Source organism: Prosopis cineraria, unplaced genomic scaffold, assembly GCF_029017545.1.
Source record: "Prosopis cineraria cultivar Desert tree isolate PC_DT_omini unplaced genomic scaffold, ASM2901754v1 PC3, whole genome shotgun sequence".
In the NCBI taxonomy this organism is placed as follows: Eukaryota; Viridiplantae; Streptophyta; class Magnoliopsida; order Fabales; family Fabaceae; genus Prosopis; species Prosopis cineraria.
Window position 1 is genome coordinate 47918122 of NW_026555334.1, and position 17390 is coordinate 47935511.

The window sequence follows — 17390 nt, forward strand, 5'->3', positions numbered from 1 at the left end:
GAATTCCAAGTGCTAACATGAGGAATTTTGAAAAATTCCATGCAAACCAAATTTGTATCATCATTGCCCTTCTTATTTTTAGACTTCTTGTTTGCCTTAGTCACCGGATCGACGAAATAACCCTTCTTCCTCATCTCTCATCATCACCAGGCACTAGATCGGAGAACAAAGAAGATGTCAACAACGACTATCTCTTGTCCACTATGCATGGTGAAGATGGTGGCAGCGGCAATTCTCCCTCTTTGCTTCATTCTTCTTTGTCTTTGACTTCTCCCTCTCTTTTTTGCTTTATTCTCATTCTTCTTTGTCTTCGATGTCGTCCAAACCTCCAATGGCAACAACAACCAAATCTCTAACTATATGTTCAATTCACCATCTCTATAAAAATATATCTTCCTCTCCAATATAAAATTTTTCTTTTAGTATTTTTTTTACTCTCTAGAAAATATTAGAGGGAAAAGTTGGTGAAAGTTGAAAGTTTTATTTTTTTAGTTTCTTTTTTTCTCATAATGTTTGCTCTCTTTGTTTCATCCCAAACAAGGCCAGTGAGTAAGATTAAAGTTATTCTCAATTGACACTTTCCCGTGTGGGTGACAAGTATCTATTTATAAGGAAGATTTGCTTTTTATACACACACACACAGAGTAATGCTTCTCTTCTCAGCAAAACAATAAATACTAGACGTATTAGAGACGTTGGGTTTCAAATATAGTAATATGGCTCTTAGACCCCCTTACCAAAGTTTAGCCGGAAGTGAAGATACAAAGAGATTGAAATATAAGATGTTTTGGATTAATGTGAAAGTAAATACAAAGTCATGTTGATTGCAATTGGAAACTAGAAATAATTATATGATTAAATTAGGAATACAAGGAAAATAACTTGGGAAGTAAAAATGAGCTATGGTGAATATTGATATTGGTTTGGTTGATTTTGATGATGCCCCTTTTGTAGTCGTTAGTCCCTTTTATAAGCATTCACCCAAGACTATTGTACCCGCAAGATCTAGAGCCCATGTGTGAAATATCAGCAACCATTAAGCATGGCTGATGCCCCTGTAAGATTCGTGACATGTTAAATAATAATGCCATGTCCACCCAACGATAAATGATTGTGATCAAGTGAAATAATAAGGGTAATTAAGTAAATTAATATGATGCGTGACTAGAGAGAACTAATTTAGGTAAATGATTATGATTTCAGCCTTAAATGTTGGTTCAAAGTAAAGTAAGGCCATTCGTGCATGAAAAGGGGAGAAGAATTGAAGAAAGATTCTTTGTGCTATATGCCGTAGTGCACAAAGGCCAAACCACGAGGAAAAGCCTCTCCATGCCATACACTACAACATGGGTTGCATGTGCCATGGCACAAGGCCAAATTTTTATATAACTGGGTTCATGTCTGTGTTTCAGAGGAGAAAAAAAGGAGAAAATGAAAGACACGAAGTTTTCTTTGCCAGGGCACGTATTTGGAACATATTGGAGATATTTTGAAGTTTTCTAACTCACAAGGTAAGTGCATTTTGTCTTCTTCTTCCCCTTTCCTTTCATTTTTATGAAGGTTAAAGTTAGGATTTGAGTTGAGGGAGTAATTTTCAATCCATATGAGCTATAAGTCCGAACATATTGACTAAAATAGATATAATGGGAGTTGTTTAGAGTATTTAAACCTCATGTTCATGGTTTAGTGAGTTATTAGTGGCTGTGGATCATTAATACCCAAAAATAAGAATAAATAAGGTTGTCGAGAGTTTTTGATTGCCATTGATAGTGGTTTAATGGTTTATTAATGACAATGTGAGTTGTTAGGACCTAGTAAATCCATTGGGCGTGATTGGGAGTGAGTTTATGATCTTACTGGAAAGGAGAATGTGGAGTTAAACGTTGAAAATTTCTCATAAAAGGATATTAATGAATATCATTGTGATTTCATTTTAATCTATCGATGTTGACACCATTTAAGAAGAAGCTTTAGAAGTGGTTATTTTGAGGGATAAACCTTTAACTTCTTAAAGATTTAAAGTAACTGGGGAAAATTTTGTTTATATAGTTGTACGTTACTTGTTTGTTAAACTAAATCATTTAAAAATTCATTCGGGTGCTTGAAAACCTATTAATGCAAATGTTAAAGTGTGTTGTGTTGTGATGTGAATCTTGTATAGGAGTGTGGAGAAATAATATGCATGTTTGTATAATTATGACTAATATTGATGTTTGAGAACATACTTATATGGAAATGATAAATGATATTTGACATAGGTTACATAGTGGAAAGAACATGGTTATGGATGAGATATTATATAATTATTAGTTGAATTGCATAATATGTGTAACATATGCATAACATGATCACCGGCGAAAGTTCACTTAGGGAGAGGATCCATGTGGTATTGATGGCTCACCATTGGAATTGGAAGCTTGCTTTGGTAGACCATTAGAATTAAGAGGTAGTTATTGCTTCATGGTTGATTCAGGACTCTTTCACTTGTTCTTTGAGAGACTCAAACCTAACTAGTTTCTACAAATTCATGAGAAGGCTAGATTAAGAGTAGGATACCCCGTAGTAGTTAGTATTGGGGAAAACCACAATACACAAGCGAGTAAGTTAACCCTGGCCTGGTAGCTCCTCACAAGTGAAAGGCTGAGTTAGTTCGAGTTGTGAACGTAGCCACTTAATAGCCATCAATTTCATAGCGGATGTAAAGAGAGGGTATAAAGTTGGCATTGATCATGCATTTAGTTCCAACCATATGGTTGTTATTATTATAGTCCAACGTATTTTAGGGGTGTATAGTTGTTATTTTTGCAACCCTAAAATGTATATATTTATGATAAATCAAATGATATATGTTGCATACCTAGTCACATGGTTGTTTTTATTATGGCTGAGGCTATATTTGCTATATGTGTGTGATATATGAGTTTATTTCCATTTGTATCCATTTTTAATTGATATGCAACTGTATAGACTAGGTTGACCTTGGTTACTAAGTGGTTTTACCCATCCCTCATTCTTCAATATTTTCAGGGCTTAGCTCATCGGACCAGGATCGGGGAAAATGACTGAAGGCTTAGGATTCTGAGTAAATCTAACTAATAGGCCTTTTAGATTTATTTTGATGTGTATTTTGATGGTTAGTTTGCCAACTATAATTTCATTCCATAATTTTGACTACTTGCAATATTGTTGTGAAAATCACATGTATTTTGTGCCCTGAACTAATGGCAATGTAGTTGTAAAGCTTATATAGAGTCAAAATATTAGTACAAATAAAGTAAAGTGTATTTTGGGATGAATATTGATAATTTATGTAAAATTTCCTCCCCTTGTGTTTTTGTGAATTGAGGGTTTGAGGGTTGAATTTATTATATGTGTGTATTTGAATGGGAATGATGTGTTGCACAAGTCCAAAATGATTTATTGAGTGGGATCTAAAGGTTGGTGTAAGCTTTTGTTACATGTAAGAGTTTAGATACCCTAGTTGTGAGTTTTTATGCAAAGGGAGTGAAATTAGTAATAGGTGTCCAACTTTTGTTAGAAAATGAATTTGATTATGGAACTTGTGCCATTAGCTAGAGTCAGGAGAAAGCTTTCTGTAGATATCAAAATCACCTCAATTGGATGTCAGATGAAGGAATGAGATGCGTCAAAAATCATCCCCTATACTATTAAACTCGTGTAATGCACCGCAGCGCATGGCGCCTCGTGTCGTGGCACACATGCAGTTTTCTACGTAATTCACTTTTTTTACAAATGTTTTGATTCTTTCTTTATTTCCCAAGCTTATGCAAATGTTGTAAACTCTGATTTGCATATATTGAAAGCATATGAAAGCATTTTAAATTGTGAAAACTTGGTAATTTTTAATAGGTTTAGACCATTGATTACCTTGGAATTGATAATCAACTGTGTTTAAGTAACCGGATCAGACATGCTCCCTTCTACCTTACTCCCTCCATTTCTCTTTGTAGGAGAAACTACTACTTTTTACTTATTTTTTATATAAGCAAAATCACTTATTTCAATAAGTATTTATTACACATTTCTTAAATCACCCTTCATAATTTACATTAACGAGAAATAATTAATGCATGCTTACGTTGATTAACATAGAGCATTTAATTTTAATTCAATTTTTTTATTTTCAGACATAATTATTATGGTTAACTAATTTTTTTAAATTATGTGATGCAATTTTTTTCTTATTTATAGAAATGGGGGGAGTATTATGTAATATTGACATCAATCCCCCTTTTCAGTCACTTGTTACCACCCCCCCCCCAAAAAAAAAACAAACAAACTCCAGTGGACAGTCAATCTCATACTTTGCTCATTCATGTATACAAAAATTTGAGTTATCTAATAGTGCGTGCCTTATGCTGTAGCTACGAAAATACCTTGGACCCGCGGACATCATCCACTTCCCCGCAATATCCATGGAAATTATATACATGTTATATCTTTAAATTTCGAGCAAGCTGTCTCGAGGGGCCAACAGGAGATGCAAATGAATCTGTTGTCGTTGCCGGGAATCTCTATATATATATATATATATATCATAGGGACAAGTTAAAGTATAATGAACATCAAAAAAAGGATTATTGAAACACAAGAGTGTAAGTGTGGCATCGCTATTTTAAAATGTCTATCGGCGCAGACTTCAAATTAGAGAAAACACAGAGAAAATGAGTGAATAAAGAACATATAATCGATGCATTTAATTTACACACGCATAAAAAGAAGTGCGATATAGTATGGTACAGCGAAGAGGGGGATGAGGGCATGTGTAGCATGAAGCAGGAAGGAGATATTATCGGAGTCGACGGGGTTGCAAAAGTGGTGCATTTAAGAGTGAACCCAATTTAGGAGGCGGCACAATTCCTCCATTAATTCTCACTCATACTGTCGCATTAACTCGGCCTCCAAAGGTGTTGCTCCCTACATCTCCCCATCTACTCATCCTCTTCCCATTAAACTCAGGAATATGCAAACAAAAACCACGCCAAAGATAATAACACTCCCTCCTCTCCCCTCTAGCCCTGGAATTTCTCTCATGCATTTAATATTTTTTTTCCACTAATAATGCCCTCATTGATTAGAAGAAGGGCATTTTTTTATAGAAAAAGTGATACACATTTTTTTATATAATAACAGTACATGCATATGATCAACTTAACCAATCTTCTTAATCTCCATTAATTAGTCCACCAGGTCCAGGGATAATATTTAGTACAAGAGGGAGCAGCATACATTCCCCTAAATTATATTAAACTATACATCGTGACCTTTTTAATTAACTTTCGTGTTTCCCGACGGGACAATAAGGGCCGGGGGAGAGGAAAATACTAACAGAGACTGTTGAAGGGTGATGCAGATGGAGAGTGTTTACAAGCTCAAGTAATTAACTCTCAAGCTTGTCAGGAATTGAATAGCCTCACGGGTAGGTTGAAGAAAAGAGGGGAATCGAACTAGCACTTAGTGGGTTAGTTGAACCATTTCTCCCGCCAGATAATTTATATTACGTCAATGAAATAGGTGCAGAGTGGTTGGTGTTATTAAATCTAATACAGCTAACAGCTCTCGGATACTTTTCTCTGATCCACTACTATTGCCATACACGATGGTCCCGTCCCATGCATGTATTTTTGTTTTAATTTTTAATGATTATTACCACCCAATCTCCGCTGTATGATGAGTGCACTTCAACTATTGACCACTTCCCTATCTGGACGACCCCCTAAAAATAAATAATTCACTCGTTTTCACATTTCTTATGCGCTTGGAAGCCGGTTTAAATACAAGTCACCCCTACTCCATGTTTGGTGACAATTACTCCCCCCCTCCCCCAACAATTTTATCTGTATCTGTTTGGCAGCCTTATTGCATCTAGACCAGTAAAATTATTTTTAATAGACTTGACCAGTCAACCTCAATTCCTGGTGTCAGAGCCAGCTATTTATTTATTTATTTATTTTAAATTTTATTGTAGATCGAGATGAATGGCTTCAATTGGACATTTATTAACCGGGTCCGCTCGCATTAACAATTACGCGATTGACACATGCCCCAATTATTTTTCCGTTGGTGATACGTAACGCGAGGCCGTGAAAAATTCCTCTCTGCATGCACATCTAATTTAATAATTACCTAGTCTGCCGTGTCAAATTCTCATGATGAAATGAAAATTTACCAGAAACACGCAACCTTCAGGGCGCTTAACCATCGTATGTGAAAACCGGTATATGCAAGGTTTGTTTGAAGTTATTTTTATTTTATTATTTTAAAAATTAGTATTTTGTAAAATATATTTTAAAAATAAAAATAATAAAATATTTATTTTTTGTATTCACTCTTATCCTCCAAAACAATAATTTCAAATTATTTAAAAGATATTTTCATTTTTCCATTCGTCAAAATAATATTTAATTTTTTATTTTTTAAAATACTTTTTAAAAACATGTTATCAAATAATTTTTTTATTCTAAAATCAAAAAACTATTTCCAAAATAGATTACCAAACAAGCTCTTATTATCGATCGAATGCCTTTTTATTTATGACATACTTCCTCTGGTCCTTATTATAAAATATTTTCAATCATTTCACGCATCTTAAGAAAAGGTAGTTTTTTTTATATTATAAAATTGTGAAATGTACTTTCATTTTTACTCTTTACTTTAAATAATAATATAGTTATATTAAATACATTCACGCTAATCAAAAAGGTAATAAAATTAAAAAAATGGTTTAATTATTACAAGGCATCATATATTTTTGACTAAAAATTACTTCTAAGAGGTGTCTTATAAATGGGATCAGAGGGAGTATGGTATATATAATTATATATTTATGGCTTAATTGATATAGTTATTGTCATAATCCTTCAAATTAACGAAACCAAATTTAGTTGCTTATGATGACTAGTTAACTGCTTCCCTTAAAACTTTCCCTGAATATACATCAAAGATATCAATATCATTATATACTATATTTTCTTACACTTTTACATAATTAATTTAATCCATAGCTCGTGATCATGGAGAGAAGTTGTCAGTCAATCTGATCGAGACAAAGATGATACAATTCTAATTAGTTCAATATTTCTAATTAATAAAAGCAACCGGAAATTAACCAAAGACATGAAATGTGAAATCTAAACGTGGAAGATAGGGAAGATGAATTTTGGGACTTCTTTTGTTTTTTTTAATATAAAAAATTTTAAGTAATTAGTTGGGTCCCAAGGCTCATTAGAGTCAGGCATGCCTCCGAACTCAAAGAATACTTACAGATTATCCACACAAGGTCCCTGCATTAACAACAGGATTTAAACCTACAACCTTATTAATTATGAGTTAAATCTTTGCTAGTTTTGGAACTTCTAACATAATTCCACCTAAATCTCTTAGGCAAAGAGGCAAAAAATACTCAAGATGTTATTAGGCAGAAGTATTTAATAGCCTAAAATGAAAATAAGTGCATGAGTATTTATAAAGTTATTCTTTTGATGCATATGTGACTAAATTATTTTATTGATGTTGACCATTAAGTTGTGAGTTTGAAATTTAACGATTTGGTCACAAATGTATTGAAAGAATAGCTGTATGGACACTTATAATTTTTTTTTTATTTTAAGTTGCTGAATGTTACTAGCTGGTAGCTTCTTGAATACTTTTGTCCCTTTTGCCTCTGTTTTTTTAAACTTCCATTAGTGAGATAGAGCGGGATCGATGGACGAGCAGTCTACGGTGTTCACATCATCGACAATGACGAACCAAGGCATAATTAATTAAGAGGACGGCATTTTGTCTTATATTGCACTCAGTGATGAACTAGTGTACTGTATGTTTTTGTTACCATAATCAAAATTACAATTTTACGGCTTCAATATTTTAGATAGCATATGCCACTCGTTTTCTTTTTTAAGCCAGAAACAATATGCTATGGGCCTCATTGCAAAAATATGTACTCCTTCTGTTTTTATATATAAAAGAAAAAAGTTATATCACATAGTTTAAAAAAATTAATTAATCATAATAATTATATCTGAAAATAAAAAATCAAATTAAAATGCCTTATGTTAATCAACATAGGTATGAATTAATTATTTTTCATTAGTGTAAATTATAAAGAGTGATTTGAAAAATATGCAATAAATACTTATTGAAATAGGTGATTTTGCTTATTTAAAAAAATTAATAAAAAATTATAGTTTCTCCGATAAATAAAAAATGAGGGAGTTCACATACTGTTTACAAGCAAATGCATGATAAAGCGAAATTGAATTCTACACTTGATATAGTTTTCTCTGCTTTCGAATTAAATGAATAATGAAGGATGCGACCCACACGAATTATTTTACCGGAATCTTTTTGGTTCATATTTGAAAATATTAAATTTTTTATCGTGCATATCCATTTCTCCTAGCTAGTAGAAACAATTTTATTTGAGATGTGGTTTAACATTAAATGTGAATATTTCTTCTAGTAAAAATTTAAATCCTGTTTCGCCACGTATATGTTGTATAAGAAATAAGACTTAACTCTATTAAAACTATAATAATCACTTCATATCAACAACAGTAGTGGGACTTAAGTGCTTGAATAATGTGGTGTTCGATTCCAGGGTCATCAATCAATTAGAGTCCTTACTATAGGATATACATATATACATATATAGCAAGAGATATAAAATTTATAGTAAAAAATTATAGTATAGGCAAGATATGTAGAAGGGATGAAATTAATGATGTGTTCATCACACAAAGAGTAAAAATTAAAGCGTGCATCATCCAGATTCAGAAAATGCCACCCTGCTCCTTGGACAGATGGATTTTTTTTTGTGGGGGGGGGGGGTGGGGGGAGGAAGTGCAAGAAATGGAGAGCACCGGAATAATACGTTGAAGGACAGGAGTGGACGGGAAAAGACGCGAGGGACCTTTATTTCCAATACATGCAACCACCCTGTACGAATTTAGCTCGTGCAACGTGGGCCATTCGTATTTGTGGAAACTATATAAGGCTTGTTGCCGTAGGTGCAGTGAGGCATCCACACAAGTCGATTTTTGCAGAGTTATACGTTACGTTGAGCTTTTAGTCATATCCCCTCCTGTGGATAGGCATGGGCAGTTCAATGGGATGCAGTTGGTGGGCTTACAGCACCGTAATGGGCGCAGTAATGATCATGGCACTGGCAGGTGGGTTGAGAGGGGCAGAGGGTGCCCGAGCATTCTTCGTGTTCGGGGATTCGCTGGTGGACAATGGCAACAACAACTATTTGGCCACCACCGCTCGAGCTGACTCTCCTCCTTACGGCATTGACTACCCCTCTCGCAGACCCACTGGCCGCTTCTCTAACGGCTACAACATTCCTGACTTTATCAGTTACGTGTCCTTGGGTTATACCATGCATCTCTGTCCCTCATTGCCTTTTCGCTCCCGTTCCTTCGTCCATCCTATTCAATATTCATTCATTTTCATTCATTGCAGGTCAGGAACTTGGAGCAGAATCCACGTTGCCATATTTAAGCCCAGAGCTCACCGGACAAAGATTGCTTGTGGGCGCCAACTTTGCTTCTGCTGGAATCGGCATTCTCAACGACACCGGAATTCAGTTTGTGAGTGATCGTTTTCGTTTCCCTGGCGGCTTGCATGCATATAAATATATTTACATATATATATATATATATATATATATATATATATATTATATACGCCCGAGTTTTTTGTTCACGTGTGTGTGTATGTTGTGGGTGGGAACGATTGAGCGCAGGTCAACATAATCAGAATATACAGACAGCTAGAGTACTTCCAAGAATACCAGCAGAGGCTGAGCGCCCTGGTTGGAGAGGGGCAGGCGCAGCGTTTGGTGAGGGGATCACTGGTCCTTATCACTCTGGGAGGCAACGATTTTGTGAACAACTACTATTTGGTTCCTTTCTCCGCAAGATCCCGCCAGTTCGCTCTTCCCGACTACGTCAAGTATTTAATCTCCGAATACAAGAAGATACTCCGGGTTAGTTTTCTTCTTAATCGTTTGTATTAATATTGTCTGCTCAATGATCTACCGCACTAACTAATCAATGTGCACGGTCGTATTTTTCAAAATATACACCCCTATTATGTACTCGAAAATAATATAAACACATTTTGGTTTATTATATTATTCTTGAAAATTAAATTACATTACTTATATCATTATGTTGATATTCAAAACAATATTATGGTTTTTTTTTTTTTGAACTAACTAATGGCGCGAGCTCAGAGGCTATACGATCTGGGAGCGCGGAGGGTGCTAGTGACGGGGACGGGGCCGTTGGGGTGTGTTCCGGCGGAATTGGCGATGCGAGGCAGGAACGGGGAGTGCTCGACAGAGCTGCAAAGGGCGGCCTCACTGTACAACCCGCAACTTGTTCAGATGCTGGCTCAACTTAACCGCGAAGTTGGCTCCGATGTCTTCATCGGTGCTAACACGCAGCAGATGAGCAATGATTTCGTCAGCAATCCCGGAGCCTATGGTAATAGAATTCCTCACATATCACTCCGTTAATTTTGAGCATATTGGAAGAGTCAGTGGATGAGATGATGAAATGGTTGGATGCAGGGTTTATAACGTCGAAAGTGGCGTGCTGCGGTCAAGGGCCCTACAACGGGTTGGGATTGTGCACGGTGGCATCCAACCTGTGCCCGAACAGGGACGTGTACGCCTTCTGGGACCCCTTCCACCCGTCGGAGAGGGCCAACGGCTTGATTGTCCGGCAGATCATGAGCGGTACCACCGAATACATGTACCCCATGAATCTCAGCACCGCCTTGGCCTTGGATCGCGCTCTCGCCTCCTCCCTCAATTAATCATTCTATATATTCATCCCTCTCCCCATTTATTTACGTCTTTATTTTACCTTCGTTTCCTCCTGCGCCCCCCATTCTGTCTCTCTATATGTACTGCAATGTGTGTTCTCTCTCCCCATCTTGTTGTATTCCTCCCTGTCCTCACCAAATATATATTTCATAGCAGCTGCCAATTAATAAAATTATTACACTTTTTTTTCATTTTTGTTATCGACCACTGTTCGCTGAGAATTCTCCCCTAATTTATGTGAAAAGCGTGAAATGATAATTATCTTCGAAATATCCCGGAATCAAGCATACGTGTGTGGCCATGGGAGAATATAATTCTGGCCATTCCGTAGGGTGTTGAGATACAAAACGTTCGCTATCACTGCCAGCATGAACTGCGCCCGCACTTAATTATACAGATATGAATTCGGTGAATTGAGTGGCCTAAGTCGGCTCATTCAACGATTTCTTCAATTGTAATTATTAAATTTCATCATTACTTAAAATTTATTAAAATATGCATTTTAAAAATAATTTAAAACAATTCTCATGATTAAAGCTGCACTCCAAAAAATTTAAGGTTTGATATTTTTCTGAATATTACATGAAGACAAAATCTCTTATATTAAATTGAACGGTTGTTAATTGCTTTGTACAAGACACTCATTGATTGAGTGAATTTAGGTCACTCACTACTAAAAAATTAATTTTAGTAACAGACACATCTTTCACTAAACACCAAAATCCGTCACTTAATATGAATTTAGTAATGGATTTTTCGATTACTAAATCCATTATAAAATATAGTGTCACTAATCTAAGTGACGGATAAGTATCCATTACTAAATTAGTGACGGATTCTGCTGTCACAAAAATAAACACATCCATCACTAAAAAAGTGATAGATACCTCTGTCACAAAAATAAATATTGCCGTCACTAAAATAGTAATGGATACTCTGTCACTATTTATATGAATTTCTGTCACGATCTTAGTGACAAAAAAGTTTGTCACTATTTTCATCACATTCGTCACTAACATAGTGACATACCTATCACAATTTTCTTCATTGAATAGTGATAGAATTAGTTCGTCACTAATTTTCATTAACACCTATCGCTATTTTTAATTAATATGAGGATGAATTGTATAAATATAAAATGTTGTCATCTATTAAATAATAGCATTTGTTCCACTAAAATATAAACACAAACTATAAGTTATTTAATATAATGAACAACATTACAAAAGGTCTTCGCAAAAAGAAAACATTACAGAAGTTTGATAATAAAGACTAACGTAGTTATCTAGTAGCAATTCTCAACATGTAAATAAACATGATCATATATTAGCATCATTGTTTGGCAATGTACTAGATCCTATAGATGATGGATCAAAAGCTTGTTATGTTGGAGAAGACTGAGCTAACTTATGAGTAGTAGTTACTTGTTGAACCATTGCTTTAAGTTCTTGCAACTCCTTTTCCATTTGCTCCCTTTTTCGTATCTCATTCTAAACCACTTCATGCATCCTAATTTCTGCTTGTTCTAGGCTTTCTTGACTAATTGAAAGTCCATGAACCGAAGCTTGTATAGAAGTAAATGAAGGACCATAAACAAACAAGTATTAGAAGCATTTGATCCAAGTCCATATATTCTTCCCTTTGTTGGACCGCCAACAACTTTATTCCAAATTGACATTTCCTTCTCAATGTTAAAATCACCTAGTTCTTCATGATTCTTACTAGATCCAACATCTAGCATGTCATCAAAAGATTCTTTCATTTCAGTCTCAAACTTTACCTTAAAGTGAAATGCTCATAATGAACATAATTTGAACTTTAAACTTGATAGTGTGATCAAAACAACACAAATTCTTAGATTAAAATGCATATTAAAACTAAAATTTCTCTAAGCAAGTATATATAAATTAAGTTTGGTACAAAAACAAACACTATACAAATTATCATATTTAAATACAAAATTTTATATCTATATGTCAAAATTGAAATTCAAGTTCAATATTACAACCAAAACAGCACAAGTTCTCATATTAAAATACACTAATGCTCATATTCCATCAATATCACATAGTTATAACTAACAGTATAACACAAATCCAAAAACAATAAAACTAACTAAAGAAGAATTGTATGACAAAATGTGAACTATTATACATATTCTCTAACCCATATTACTTTTGATTTCTTATCAACAAATGCTCCAATGACTGTATTCTTGTAGGTCATCAAGAATACTTGAGATAGGCGAACTTGGTTTCTTGTTTTCTCCTCCTACACACATATAAAGATGTTAAACATGTTGATTAAGTAGAAGAAAATTTTAAGTTATATATATACTATCATTACATATTTTCTCTTGTGCTCTAAAGATGGTATCGATCCTCCTGAATGGCATGACTGGCCAAGTCCATCCTTGTTACTCAATCTATTTTTTGCATTAGCCTCAGAGATATGTTTATATTTTGGGATTGCCCATAGTTGTAGAAGTTCATTCCAATTATTGTTGCTCATCTAAACTGGAGGAATTTTTTTTCTTTAAAGGTCTTTCTTGCATTATAAAGGATAGTGGTTAAGCATCTTTTACCAATATACTTGAAATAAAGCCTGCTCCTCTCAATATCAAACCTGTCCCCCCAAATGTATAATTTCTAAAATGCAAATACAAAATTAATTAGATTAGCTATCATTTTATAGTAGCATAAATTTATAAGTTTGTTATTTCAATAATAATGTTTACTTTTAGTTCACCAAACCACCGTTCTTTTACCTCTATTAGTGTTTTATCCCAAGAAATCCATGGTCCACCAAAAAATTTCTTTATTATGCAAGCCAAACTATGCATGGCATTATGTAGACTGTACCTATGAATGAACAAAATCTTATGTTAGTTTTAAACCAATGAAAAGAAAGGAACTAAGTTAATTTTATGCATACAATTTATTATATGGCTCTAAGTATATGCATCTATTTGCAGACTTTTGAAGCGAAGTGGATTCATCATTTTCAATATTAAGAGCCATGTCATTATCTCCTTTAATGGCATGCTTTATAGGTGCCTGGTCAATGGGTGCTTGTTCTATGGGTGATTCATGACTAGCACTTCTCGATTGATGTTTCCTAGATTGAATGCTTGCATTTCTTGAACCTCCAATAGATCTTTGTCTTCCTTTTCCTCTTAGCATCGCATCCCTATTACAAAGATTGTTAGGTCACTTAATTTAATATGAAATTCAATATAAAAAATAGAAGATAAAGATATGATTTACTATTAAGTGCATGTGTGCATACTATGCTAGTCACTTTCAATTTCATCTTCCTCTTCAGATGTAGGCTCATAACTTCCAATATCATCATTTAGATCAATCTCATTTTCCTCTTCAGATGTAGATTCTTCACTTTTAATGTAATCATTCTCACTAATTTCATGCCCCCCAACTTGCTCTTCTTGTTCATCAATTTCTTCACCCATCTTATCACAATGATCATCAATTTCTTCACCCATTCTTATTATCATATCCCCCCTTAATTGCATGGTTAGTTGTATTGCATGCATCATTGCATATTAATTATGGTTACTTGGACATTTATGTCTCATTCCTTATGATTTAATATTTTTACAGGGAAAGGTCCTACCAGAGAACTATTAAAGGAGTAGCTTGGTGTATATTGGTACACTTGGGATTGGTTGTCCTATTTTGTTGAATTATATGTATATGCACCAATCTATGATATATTTTGATTACATTTGAGTGTGTAGGCTCATTAGTTTGATTAACTCCTTATTGGTTGGCTATGAGACTTCTGTTCGCCTCTCATGACCATATTAAATACTTTATATTTTGATTGAATGTTTCACATGTTGGTTATAAGATTTTTGTCTGCCTATTATGACCCTAATTGATTATATTGAGTATTTAAATATATGATTTGAGGTTTATATTGAAATGTGATATCTGTTGTTGTGGTGTTGTGATCAAATGTACACCATTAAGGACTTTGGTTGGATTGTAACCATGTATTGAGTAAAGTGTTTTTTGGGCCCCAATCAGCTATTGATGGTTAAACCCATCTTTATAAAGTGTTGGTTAATTGACCAACGTCTTGTATTCATGTCAAGGGTGTACGCTTGAGTCACTTAATTGATAAATGTTTTAAGATTAATATGTCGTTTGGAAATAATCTATCTTGGTAATCTATACTTTAATAGTGTTTGTGATTTTTAAGAAAGTGTTGAGTTTTAAATAATTATTTTTAGGGGATCCCATTAAGCACACTTTAATATAGGCGTTTACTATGTTACCATAGTAGAGTAATTTAACTATATTTGATCCTTTCCTACCACAGTAATCCTATTCTACCATGGTAGTCTAATTGTAAAAAGTTTTCAATTTGAGGAAAACTATTTCCATTATGATTAGTTTTATGAAAATAGTTCTATTTCTTAATTACCACGATAATCTCTTTTCTATCATAGTAAGATTTTAAAATAATATTTTAAATTCTTTCTACCATGGTAATCCTTCATTTACCTTACAATGTTTTAAAGAAATAACTTTCATTCTTTATTACCATGATAGACCTTTTTCTATCATAGTAAGTATTTAATAACTTTATTTCAATTAAATAAATCATAAATTTGTGAAAAAATGGTATGAAATTTTAGGGTGTTACACTTTCAATGTCAGGTGCAGGTGATCAAGCTCACTCCAACACCTTTAATCACAACATGGTTTGAAACCTACGTCTTTAAAGACTCAAATGTAATCTCCAACCTCTCACGGGCCAAAAATCATAGATTCTAATTAGTTCTTCGTGAATCCAAATTTGGTCTTCTTCCATTAAAAGGTTTGGCTAGTGAAATTTCAAAGACCTATTGAGAGAATTGATGATTGTAAGGTTGCCCTTACTAAACCAACACTTACCTATAATTTGCTTGATAATCACGAGACTAACCCAAGTGGAAAATTATTCTTTAAAAAACATTAAGGATAAAAGAAAATTCAGTAGGATCCCTAGTTTTATAACCTCAAAAACACTTCTAATATCCATTCCTTAAGTTTAAATCAGAGCATAATTAAATGTGAAAGTAAGCGATACCAAAATTTATTCAAAATATTTGAAATTGGGTTGAAATTGGAATTTTAGTACAAAAAGGGAAAGATGCGCTATTGCCTGTACACATGCGTAGTGACCTCTCTCCTTTGTGCCATATGCCGCGATGCATTGCACATAATGACAACATTAATGCTGTCAATTTGACATTATTTGCTACGAACTTTTGACACGCTCAATGAAATATCTCCCTTATCTAATCACAATTAATTTCAAAGTTTAAAGTAATCAAGGGATTACTAGGTTTAAAATTTGTACAAATGGAATTCCAAATTTTTATAGTTTAAAATAAATTAAAATCATTGATCAAACTTTTAATCGGATAATAAAATTGTTTTTCTTTATTTTTTGCGGATAAAATATGATTGGATACTCTTCAACTAAGTAAAAATGATGTTACATGTACTTGTTTGTACCATGTAAGCATGGGAGTATTGAAAATGTTTTTAAATTCTTAAATAATAATTTACATTATAATCATGTATATTGTAATATTGAAACTAGTTGTTGATCTCTTGTACATACACTGAAGTTTCTTAGTGCTTGTATACTTGCATTAATTATATAAATGATTTTTTTTTTGTATATTAGTTATAACATACGATGCATGTTAGGAATAGTAAATGAATCATTATTTTTTAAATTGATGCACAGGAGCATTTCGAGAAAGAAAAGCTCCTACAAAAATCTCATATGAAAGCACTTTTAAATAAAAAATCTTCAGTAAGCAAAGAACATTTACATGAAGAAAAGCTCCCGTAGGCCTGGCATACGAGAGCCCCTCTTCATGCAAAAGCTCTTGTGTAGGTGGGAGCTTCAACTTTCAAAATATTTTGAAAACGTTTTAAAAAGGCAAAAATAAACGCGTTGAAAGAGCTTTTTTGTAGGAGTATAGGCGTGGTCAATCATATTTGTATAACTCCTTGTTATTATGAAAACATTGTTGCCACCTGAATCAATCAATTAAAAGGGTTGACTTTGATTTGTTTTAGAATGAAAGTCACGTGCACGAGTATGGTAAATTTGTTTAACTTGACTTCGTAGCTTGCCAACTCAAACTGTATCGTGTTTATAATTTTCATTAATTATTAGTCTTCATAATCCAGGAAGCGGAGATTAGTTATACGTAGCTAGAGTTTCATCCCAGATAGCATTTGTCAATCTGGAAGAAACTTTGATTTGAATCTGAAGATAACTGGAGCTAATTGTTTTTAAAGCAGTGAATCTTGCAGCACCCGAGCCTAATTTCAGAAATTTTTTTTTTTTTGTGTGGCAAAATTTCAAAATTTTATTATTCAGAATATTAATTGAAGATTATTATGCTGTCATGACAATGAATTCGACAACATACCTGGATTATGAAGTTAACCCAAAAAAAAGTCGCGATCCAGAGAGCGCGTGGGGGTGGCTTTAGTTTGGACCC

At 33.9% G+C, this 17390-nt stretch overlaps 1 protein-coding gene across 1 annotated transcript; it reads left to right on the plus strand.

The window, feature by feature from the left end:
• The first annotated feature begins 9047 nt into the window (after window positions 1–9047).
• Window positions 9048–11046, plus strand: LOC129306485 (GDSL esterase/lipase At5g33370-like). The gene is made up of 5 exons (XM_054947107.1): window positions 9048–9377; window positions 9484–9611; window positions 9767–10009; window positions 10259–10511; window positions 10598–11046. The coding sequence occupies exons 1-5, from the start codon at window positions 9116–9118 to the stop codon at window positions 10843–10845; spliced, it is 1134 nt and encodes a 377-aa protein (XP_054803082.1). The 5' UTR covers window positions 9048–9115; the 3' UTR covers window positions 10846–11046.
• Window positions 11047–17390: the final 6344 nt, after the last annotated feature.